Genomic DNA, 11573 nt, shown 5'->3' with positions numbered 1-11573 from the left:
CCAGTCTCTAATTTCGTTCCCTCCCATGCTTAGGACACCACTTCCCTTCTTTGTGGAACCCGGCAGACTGTCTGCTCCGCGGAAATAGCCCCATGCAGAGCCCCGGAGTGCACATCTTTTCTTAAAAAGGCAGAGTTCATTTGGTCATGTCCTACTTCTGGGACACGAACAGGCCACGGCTTTGTTTACGAATTAGGAAATGTCTGGAAGCTGCTCATCCTCACTTTCGTCCTCTAAAGCATGAATGCAGCTCCTCCAGGCTTTTATAGCTGTGGATATTTATTGTACACGCATTCCCTTTCAAGAAACAAATGAGCATCATCTAAAAATGTCAGGCCAACATTTTGAACAAGATCAAAATAGCACACACAGAGTGGGAACATGAATCTAGATGAAACATAATAGCAGTTAAGCTGTAATCCATGGCAAACTTCATTATTGCTCTACAATATTGTAAGAGAGGGCAAGTCTACAAACATTTTGAGAGAGGTGACCCAAAGGAAAAAACTCAGAACAGGCAACCTGAATGATGCTAGAATCAACTTCTGATAGAGGAAAGTCATGCTAGAAAAAATATACAGTAACTGGTAAAGCACTTGAGCTGAAGTCCATGTGGATGTGCAACCATTAGTATCAGAAAGCATCGAATATTTTATATGAGGACTGAGCTCTAAAGGAGGATACAATATCTCATTAAATCAACTGGTACCAACAAGCCTTCCTCCAGTTTTGACCAAAAAAAAAAAAAAAGCTATGAACTTTAAATTAGTTACAGGTAGGGAACAACCTTCTCTGACTTTAGCTTAATTATGCTTTCCAGCTAGAGGATGATAGTATGGGGAAAAGAAAATATTAGCATTTGTGGGTTACAGGGAGAAAGAGCTAAAAAAACCTACTGGCAATTATCACCTGCAGACAGTAAGGTGTAAGAGGAGCTAGACTGTACCAAATATTGTAATGAGTAAGTATCTGTGACACTCCACGATTCTCCAAACTAGTTCAACTATTTTTTTTGTCAGAGCAAATAAATGCTGAACGGATACCATAAATTCTTTACAGTGCCTACTTTTAAGCATAAATGAAGTAGTACTGCGTGCTAATTCAACCCATTTGTGGAGGACAATTACTAAAAAGTGGCAGTGTAAAATCCTTGGAATTCGCAAGACTCAGTTCAAAGGCTGGGGAGGATATTTGTTAATCTCATACTGCTTTTTGGTGGAACACTTCAGGGAAAAAATGGCCACAGAATACAAGTTTATAACACAGAAAAAGCATACAGCTGCATTCTAAAATAATTTGTTGGATAAAGATTTTGCTGTGAGGGAGTGCCAGAAAGGAGTGTCCATCTTATCAGATATATACGATTGCTATAATAATAATGAAACTGGTTGACAGTAGAATAAACAATGTTGGTCTGCATCGTGGGTGGTCAGAGATCAGTCAGTTCCTATTTGCACTCTTGATGGATGAGAGCAGAGGGAACAGGCAGCCCAGTGGTACCTCACATATGCATGAGACCCTTAAGATCTTGCAAGCCAACAGTGATGTCACAGTCATAAGCAAGATGGGAGTTAGAAGGAAATTCTATAAAATTTCTGTTAAACTCATAACAGGACTGACAGAGCTAAAAGTGCATAGACAAGAAAAGAAACTATAATTCCTTGGAAGGATGCTGTTGCTAATGATGTTTTTAACAACACAACCATGAAAATGCTGGGAGCTGATATCAATGCTCTCTAATAAAATGTCAATAAACCTGAAAGTTAAATTCACTAATTTCTAACCCATCTCTCTATGACATACAGCCTGGGGACACAATCAGCCACAGATCAGAATATCATCTTTCATGAAAATCAGAATGGTGATCAGACAAGAACATAAGGAAGGTAAGATGGAACAAAACATATATGCTGGTGTATCCCTATCTTATAAAATGATTTGAAGAGGGTATTTCCTGATACCATGCATGCAATGAATGCCAAGGAAAAACAGCCAAAGGAAAGATAAATATGCTATTTATGGACAAGATATTTCTAGGGCTTCAACCTATGTCATAGTCTCTTAAAAGAGGCTACAATAAGGCCATAAAATTTGATGACCTTGAGTAGGGAAAGGCAGAAGAGAGGAGATTTTTCTAAACTGCTGCTATAAAGACACTTCAAGCCTTAGTTACAAAAGGGCAACTCCTTTTATTGCTCATTAGATATGTAATTGTCCATACAGTAATGGGTTAGTATTTCTCCCTAGTCTGCCATCTTTTTTTTTTTTTTTTTTTTAAATCACAATTCTGCAGTTTTAGAGTTTGACTGGTGGGTCAGGTTTAGGAAAAGATATATTTAATAATTTTGGTGGTCAGAATCCAAAATGCTGTCTGGATACCAACACTGGATAAACAGTGTAGAATATTGATATAATTAATAGTGATTTTGGTTCCTTGCTTTATTATGTAAAAACAAGTTAACTCTGTTCTGGGAAAAAATGTGTTATGTTTATGTATGTATTTCTGTTGGACTACAACTGCTCCTTTTAAGTGCAACTAGAATGGAATACATTTTTACTTTACATGATTGAGCTAGGTGGACCAATTTTCCTTAATGGGCTTGTCATGGTAGGACAAACCTAAACTTTAGACTCGATGTTTTTTTGCCAGCTAAAAAGCTCAGTACTAAGCTAAACATTCTTTTTCCAACCCCCCATTTTTAATTTGAATGCAAGCAGAAATCCACACAAAGCATGGGATCCAATTACTTTACAACACTTTAGTGAAATTATAACAGGAAAACTACAGTAACTATAAACAAGCATGAAAAATATTATTCCAACTAATGCCAAGGACAACTACAGGTCAAAGTAAACAAACTATTCATGGAAGGTATATTTACTCTTGAAATGCTGCTCCAGTAATCTAAACAGAGATAAGGATTGTTTGTTATTTCTTTAGGGTGTTTTGGGTTTTTTTTTAATTATTTTTAAACTGAGTTTTGAATAACATAGTAGTTTCTCAGTTAAGTAATATTAGAAAATAAGTGTCACAGCAGACAATGTGATCTTGCAGATTAATTTAAAATGAGATTCATGATGTGCCCCCCTATTTCCATAGTTGACTTCTGCAGGTCGGTGCCTGGGGTCATACAGAAAGGGGTTGATAGTTACCAGTTATCTTCATCTCAGACATGCAGATTAAGTTTAACTGTGGGCTCAACAATAATACATTTAATTAATACCAAAGCTCATTGTTTCAAATGGAGCAGAAACTAACCTGCAACTTGCCACTATACAGAAAACAAAATAAATTAAAGTTACTCCCAAAGGAGAGATCACATACATTTATGACTAAAATATATACCCCCCAATCATCTGATAGGTTCACACCAAGGCACTATGAATTGCACTATGGTCAAAACATTAAAACCATGAACTTATAGCTAAAGTATAAATAAAACTATAACTACAAGCCTTTTTCTGTTTTTTTTTCCATGAGTTTCCTAACATCCTGAACTGAAATAATTCGAGTTGTCTTCTCAAGGTCTTGCTCTCGCTGCATGCAGTACTTGTTCACAAAAACTGTTTGTATTAGTTTATTGAATGAAGACATAAAGGTGAGTCTTCCTCTACTGTACTGAGCATTTCACGGGCAGACACAGAAGCAGGATGGGGCAGGTGAGCAGTGCCAGCCTTCTCAGCCAGCAGACCACCATGGCCGATTATGGATCAAGCAACCTGTGTGCAGCTCTGTGCATCCTCCCAGTGAGAGCCTGCTCAGCCCCTTCCTAAAGCCCAGCTCTGTGCATCCTCCCAGTGAGAGCCTGCTCAGCCCCTTCCTAAAGCCCATGAACGTTTTTGTGAAGTGGAGGGAGCCTGGCAGCTAGTAAAATCATAGCGTATGCTGAGTTGGAAGGGACCCATCAGAATCATCAAGTCCACCTCCTGGCCCTGCACAGGACATCCCAAAAATCACACCACATGCCTGAGAGCATTGTCCAAACTCTTCTTGAACTCTGTCAGGCTTGGTGCTTTGACCACTTCCCTGAGGAGTCTGTTCCAGTGCCGGATCACCCGGTGGGTGAAGAATCTCCTCCTGATATCCAGCCTAAATCCCCCTTGATTCAGCTTCATGCTGTTTCCTTGGATTCTGTCACTGGTCACTACGGAGAAGAGATCAGTGTCTGCCCCTCCTCTTCCCCTCACGAGGAAGTTGTAACTGCAACGAGGTCTCCCCTCAGTCTCCTCCAGGCTGAGCAGACCAAGTGACCTCAGCTGCTCCTCATGCAAGTTCCCCGCAAGGCCCTTCATCTTCATTATCCTCCTTTGGATGCTCCCTAATAACTTAATATCTTTCTTCTATTGCGGTGCCCAAAACTGCCACAACATTCAAGGTGAGGCCATCCAAGTGCAGAGCAGAGCGGGACAATCCCCCCCCCCCTCTCCCAGCTGGTGATGCTTTGCCTGATGCCCCCAGGACACGGTTCGCCCTCCTGGCTGCCAGGGCACTGCTGACTCACATTCAACTTGCAACCGACCAGGACCTCCAGGTCCCTTTCTGCGGCACCGCTTTCCAGCATCTCATCCCCCAGCCTGTACACACAACCAGGGTTGCCCCGTTCCAGGGGCAGAACTCGATACTCGCCCATGTTAAACTACGGCTGGCGACTGCCCACCTCTCTGCCTTGCCGACGTGCCTCTGCACGGCAGAGGGTTCTCTCCGGCAGGGCCGTACCCGCCCGCCTTACCCGCTCGGGGACGCCCGCGGTGCTCCAGCAGCAGCTCCGCCCGAGCACCGGGAGCACCGGCGCGGCCCCCCCGCCCCGCACGGTGTCGCCGCCGCCGCGGGGCGGTCGGAAGGGGCGGTCTGCGGGCGGGCCCGGGGCTCTGCCCGCCCCGCCCGGCCGGGCGTGTCCCGGCGGGGCTGCCGGGAGCGGGGCGTCCCTGGCCGCGGGGAGGGCGGCTCCGCGGAGCTCGGCAGTGCCCGCGCCCGGCGCCGTGCGGGGCGAGCCGCCGATCTCTCTTTGTGGCCGCGGCCGCTGCTGCTGAGGGCTCGCCGGAGGCTCTGCGGTTCGCGGGGAGCCGAGCCCCGGCGCGGCGGCGGGGACAGCGGCAGCAGCAGCAGCAGCAATAGTAGCAGTAGTAGTAGTAGTAGCAGCAGCAGCAGCAGCCGCAGCCATGGGGCTGCAGCCCCTGGAGTTCAGCGACTGCTACCTGGACAGCCCCTGGTTCAGGGAGCGGGTGAGAGCCCACGAGGCGGAGCTGGAGAAGACCAATAAGTTTATCAAGGAGTTGCTGAAGGATGGGAAGAACCTGATCGCCGCGACCAAGAGTGAGTGGAGGGTGCGGGGGAGCCGCGGGGGCGGCTGCCGGCGGCGCGGGGCCCGGCGCCGGGCGCTTTTGCCTTGCTGGTGTGCCAGAGGGCTTTGCACCGGCGTGCTCCAGCCTCTGCCTGGGGTCCCGCATCAGCAGCTGCGGAGACGTGGGTCCTCTCCGGCCCTTCGCCGCGGAGGGGGGATAAGGGACAGAGGCGGCTCCATTCCCCTGGTATCGCCTGTTGCCGGGCCTGGCTTGTGTGTTCGGCGGTGCCGCGTCCGGAGCGGCTGCCGCGTGAAATCCCCTGGGGGGGGACTCGATTTCAGGCGTTCTCGGTGCGCTGCAAGCTGAGCGTCTGTGAATGGCATACCTGAACGTAACCCTGTCGTGTATGTGCATTTGCAGTCTGTGAAGAGGCTGATGAAAAATACCCCTTTGTCAGAAGTCTACGTGTGGTCGGGAATTATCAGACTTGTAGTGCTGCGGTGACAGCAGTAGTTACCAATTCTATGGTTTTGGTCTCTTAATTTGTGGTAGTGTTTTGTTAATTTTGTGTTTTACTCGTCGAATATGTGTATACTGCATATATAGGGTTAGCTCTGCTGTAGTTTATGTAAGAATCGTGTCCTTTTCCTTGGATGACCATGTTAATGCATGTTCTTGATGTAGTATTGTGCTAATACGATTTTTACCATTTAACTTAAGATACAGTGGTGTAGTCCCCTAAATATCTAATAGGATGATAGTCTATACAGATTATTCAACTAAAACACTAATACAGCGCTCTGGCACTGTGTTTTCAGAAGTGTGCAGCATCTTTGGTATCATGGTAAACTTCTGAAAGCGGGCAATAATGCTGTCAAGATACTTCCCTTAAACTGATAGGTATTTGGCCAATGGTTTGAGCAGTGTAGCTGCTGAGATATGGTGAAGTTAAAACACATATTTAACTCATTTTGTGCAAATAAGGAAACATCATTTACTGCTGTCGCCTCTGTTTGGTGTGCCTGGATAAAAAGGTAGAAAATGCCATATCCAATTTCACTCATTTGTAGCTGTTATTCTTTGGCCAATTTACATTCACTTATTGCAAATCATGATCTTAGAGCATCATTTGAAATTTGCGACTTGAAGTGTTGGTATAAATCATCTTAACTTAGAGTGTAAAGTAAAAAAGTGTCCCTAAACTGGGATAAGAACAGTAGAGGGAAATCATTCCAATTCTATTTCTCGAGCATTGAGAGAGTATTTTGGCAACTGCCCCAAGCCCTTAGTTTCTCATGTATTGTTACATATACAGAACTTAATTGGAAAGTGGGGATGGTGGTGAGGAAAGTCCTAACTAAAATGAGCCTCGTGGCCACAGCAGAATCCTCTGTTGGTAATTTTTGGCCCTGACTGCAGTGCTCAATGTGCTTTCCTATGTGTGTTGGCATCCAAGGGAGTCAGTGTGCTGACCAGAGCCACCTGGCCTGACAGTGCTTGATGAAATACTTAGGGCTAACTGGTGAGAAATATTTCGAGAAGCTATTTGAGACCCTGCCCTGTGTTCAGGTCTAAGCAATGCCTTCCTTTCTGAGATGAGTCAGAAGTGTTATTCTTGAGTGTAGTTGCCGTACCTTATTCTAACAAACATGTGTGCCTCATCATACTTGTTTGAAAAGTAGAAACAGGATGGACCCTTCCTTACATTTCAGTTTTCTGCGGTTGTCTCTCCCCTTTACAGTGCCCTGAGTGACAGGATTGAAGTTGAGATACCTTCCTCTGGTGCTGGTGAAGCATTGCCACAGTTCAACAGGCATTAAATATAAATTGAAGCGGAGGAAACACAAGGAGAAGTTAAACCCCTTCAGAACCCCAGTGGTTAGGGTATTGGTCCTTCTTGTGTTTTCAGAAGAAAACATCAGCATCTGAATTCTTTGAGGAGCCTGATTCATTTGCTGTCAGGAAACCGAATGGGATTAGTATTTGATCCAAAAAATCAGCAAGCTTGAGAAGTGGTCTAGACACAGAGCTAGCTATTCACTTCTGTCAAAACTGCATTTTCTGCACAAAGACAGGCTTACTGCAATTTAGAGAATGTGATAATAAAGCAGGGCATAGCAAGCTTAGGTGACTGCCTCTTAGACAACAGTTGATTACAACTTTTAGAAAATTGTTGTAGTCTTTTGAACAAAAAATATCATCTTAACAATAGCTAAAATATTTCTCTATTTCTAGAACCAGGTAGATTATGGGATTTATATCTGGTTTAATTGATTTCTGAGCATAATAAGGTTCTCTGAATGGTCTGTAAAATATAAAATGTGGTAGGTGCACTATTGTTCTTAAATTTGTGGGAAATTAAGGGACTGCAATAGACACCACCTGCATTCTCCCCCTCCCCCCTTAGTGCTTTCCTTATTTCACTTGTAAAGCAGCCGCTTACAACAAACGTTGCAGGGATTCTTTAGGTGTGAATAACTGATGTAATTGAATAGATCCCACTTCCTGCTTGACAGACAGCCCTGTAAGTGACTTTGATGCTGCCTGCACTGGGTTACATCTTGACAGCTGGAAGCAGATGCTGCTACCACTCCCCCTATTTCACAGGAGCCCTCAGTGTCTCACAGGACAAGAGTATCATGATGTGGATCCTCTCTTTAGCTCTCTTCCATTTGTCTCCTTGGTTGCATGGGATTGTACTTTTCACCTGAATCTCCGAAGAATTGATTGTGGTTGTACAGGACTATGGTGTTTTTAAAAAAAAAAAGAGAGAGACAATGAAAAAAAGGAGGATCTTTTACATTCTTAATTGTTGAATTTCCAGAGTGAAGCATACTTCAAGTGTATCTTTGCACTTTAAAGTTTCAGTAGTTTCAAGAATGTGATAGAAAGATAAACAAGACTGACTCAAAGCTGTCTGTTTCCTGTGTAATGGTTTGAATCACTGAGTTGTCTAGTTCAACCTTCATTTTGGAAAATGAATAAACAATAGGTGGCTCTTTCTCTTTTTTGCAACAGTTAAATATGTTTAAAAGGGGTACAGAAAGAGATTTTTTGGCCACTCTTAGTGATCATTAAATACAAGTGGTATACAGGTATGCTTTTTAAAATAGAAATGTAGCATTTCTCAGGGGATTCCAGTTCAGTTAAACAAGTTAGGATCAAAATAGTTTGTAAATAACTTCTGGATGGAGCTAGTTGGGCTTCTGTTGAGAGAAACCAAATTTAAAGATGCCTGATCAGAGAGTTCTTATTTTGAATCATGAAAGGAATTTGAGCTCTTAGTTCTAAGCTCTTAAAAATCTGAGATGCAAATTGTTTGAAGCTAGAGGATACATTAGATATTATACAAACACTATGTATTTGCTTCTATATTAGTCCAACTCTGGGTCTCTTGACGAGTGTGAGATTTATTTGGGTTTTTTGAAGATTTTTTTGAAGGTAAGACTTTTTTCTAAACCCATAGTAGGAGCTGCCACTTCTTATGAGACATCAGGGTGGAGTAGGAAGAGTCAGCAGGAGAATAGGTTTTGGCCCTGGGCATCTCACAGGGGGTTTGCAAAGGATACTCGCGAGTGCGTGCTCACAGCTATTCCACATGCCTGAACGCACAGCCTCCCCATTCTTGGGTTTAGGCTCAAATCAGAGCAGAATTCTGTTTGGGTCAACTGCAGTGATTTTGTAATGGGCTGGTGAAGATGGAAGATGGATGGAAAAGCCAAGACAACAGGAAAGTTGAGTTCCCCAGGAGGCTTTCAAGAGTGCCCATCTGAGGGAAGCCTAGACGAAGTTCAATGGGGAAGGTACCTCACATGGGCCTCTTGGCCTTTCATCAAGTCAGGATCAACTACTGCTGTGTGACACCACAGTGTTCAAATATTCTTTTCACTCCTGCTAGAATGCAGAGCAGCCACCTCCCTCCACTTGCATCCTGCAAAACTTGCTACCCAGCGGCCCCATTGTGTGGTTGTCACTGGAGCAGGTCTGTCTCTCATTCCACTGCTGTCTCTGTTTCAGCTGAGTGCAGGGTAGTTCCTCCTGTACCCTGAGGTTTTGTGTTGTAAACTTGGTTCTGTGGTGTCTTAGGCATTGTATTTGATGCAGTGGACATCCTGGCTACCCAGTTCTGATCTCTGGAGACAGCTCGGTGTGCTCAGACTTCTGATGACTATTTTTTATTGCTATTTTTGTTTTATGTTTTTCAGAGAAGAGTTGCTTCTTGCATTCTTCCAGACAGAATACAAAACTAGAACTATATTTATTTAATCTACAGAAAGAGCTGGTTGGAAAATAAAGAGTTATTGATAATTGTTACTAGAGAATGCTGGTTTACTTCAGGGAGTATATCTGCATTCAAGAGAAAAAAAAAGTTGATAGTTCTCTTTCCTTTCCTCTGAAGTGTTTTTAATCATTGGTCATTTACGAGTTTGCCAGCAAGAAGTAAAGGAGATGGGAAATCTTGTCAGCAAGAGGAATAAAGTCACTCCCAGTCCCATTTCCAACCTAGGAAAATAGACTGAATCTTTCTTTTAACGAAGTTGACTGAAGAACCTAATCCAATCTCAAGAACCACTCTGATGTCTGCGTTGTCCAAACCCATAATCTTTTTTCTTGGCCAGTTCTCTTAGTGTGTGGTGGTGGTTGACCTTTCAGACACTGGTCTACATTAGGGTTTTGGTCTGACCTGGCATGTACATTATTATGTAAATGTAAAGGCTGTGGTAATCCACATAATAACACCACATGAAAGCCTCTCAGATCACTTGAACCGTGGTGCCTTTTTTTTTTTTCTTAAGGACAAATTGTCCATTTTTTAAAGCTTTCCTTAGTATAATCTGCAGTTACAAAACCAGGTACAGTGTGTGCCAGCTCTCAGTCTTAGGAATTTTCTGCAACAAAAATGTTGTTCTACTGACACTCTAGTACATGTCAAAGAAATAAGGTAAAACTATTAATATAGCTTTAATAATTTATTAATAACTTATTAATAACTTCTAGAGAAGAAATGGGCATTCACTAAAGATTTAGGAAGAATCCAAAGACTGAGTAAAAACTAATGTCGTTCCAGGGGAGTGGGGATTATTGTGAGAGGGCCTTAGTTGAACTTGAGTGGAAAGTTTCTTAAATCAACTGTGGTTATTTAGGACACTGATTAATCCACCTTGAATTCAGTGACAGCTCTGAAGTAATAGATCTTCACATTTAGTGTTTTAGAAAGCTATTTTATTTTTCAATTAGTACCTCAAACCCAAGCTTTATTTCTACTGTAAGGCATGCTTTAGGTGTCATAACCATAAGCAAATCAATGCCATTAGTGAACACTCTGGGATTTAAATCTGAAATATACTTTGCTAGGGCCAAGCTAGATACAAATTTCTACCGGGACAGCACTAGATCCTGTGTTGCAAAGACTACTGAGTAGGATGTACCTTTAAAAAAAACCCACCACTTTCGATTGGAATTAAGCTCAATAGTGGAAACATTAGAAAACTAAGGCAAACAGGTACTTTGGGGCCCATCTGATAAAACTTTCCCTTAAGAAAGAGCTGCTTATAATAGAATGTTGCTTTTGCCTTCCCTTCAAGATAATTGCCACAGCTGGGGCCTAATTAACTATGGCAGTACTTTTCTGTTTTCCCCTCTGCTTGTCGATAAAGTTGCTTGTTTTAAGGATCAGGCAAGTGCTTTCTTTTGAGAAAGTACTCTGAAGAACATTGTGTTTAGCTCCACCCCAAGTAAAGCATTCGTTACTGTGTCAGTAGCTATAAAAAGTGTCAGACTCATTCTGTGGAGGATGCCAGTTTGTCATCTTGAATCTCGTCTCTTCAGCTTGGTTTACTTACTGACTCCATTACCGTCTTTGTCCTGTAGATGTTCCACTGTTCTTTTTTTTTTTTCCATATTAAAAGTGAGCTAGAAAATGTGATGTCAGATAATATGAAATTTCACGATAATATGAAATAATATGAAATTTCATGAATTTATATGGATGTTCTTGGTGCTGAGGGATGTGACAGGCTGTTGCTAAATGAACGTCTTTTAATCTTTTGGGGAAAACACATCATTTTTCAGCTCTAGATGAAATGTGTAAGCAGTCATTAAAGAGAATGTCAGTGATCAGTGTAATTGTCAGTCTTCAGGGCAAAACCAACAGAAATAAATTTGTAATTTTTAGAGAAATTGCCTGGTTGATCATGTTGAAAAGTTTTTGTCGGTTTTTTGGTTGTTTTTTTTTTTTTTTTTTTTTTTTAAACAACAAATGTTTTAGAAATGTAATTTTAGAACTACAT

General features: G+C 42.5%; 1 protein-coding gene across 1 annotated transcript in view; it reads left to right on the top strand.

Annotated features, from left to right (window-relative positions):
- The first annotated feature begins 5139 nt into the window (after positions 1-5139).
- The window catches only part of ARHGAP10 (Rho GTPase activating protein 10), a 143583-nt gene continuing 137149 nt past the window's right edge, over positions 5140-11573 (top strand). The window contains exon 1 of the mRNA XM_017820181.1: positions 5140-5314. Coding sequence (XP_017675670.1) covers positions 5161-5314 — 154 coding nt within the window. The 5' untranslated portion in view covers positions 5140-5160. The remainder of the gene's footprint in view (positions 5315-11573) is intronic.

The sequence above is a fragment of the Lepidothrix coronata genome, unplaced genomic scaffold (assembly GCF_001604755.1).
Source record: "Lepidothrix coronata isolate B3197 unplaced genomic scaffold, Lepidothrix_coronata-1.0 Scaffold79, whole genome shotgun sequence".
Lineage (NCBI taxonomy): Eukaryota > Metazoa > Chordata > Aves > Passeriformes > Pipridae > Lepidothrix > Lepidothrix coronata.
Note: the sequence above shows the minus strand (reverse complement) of the source record. Positions and strands in the feature narration are given on the sequence as shown.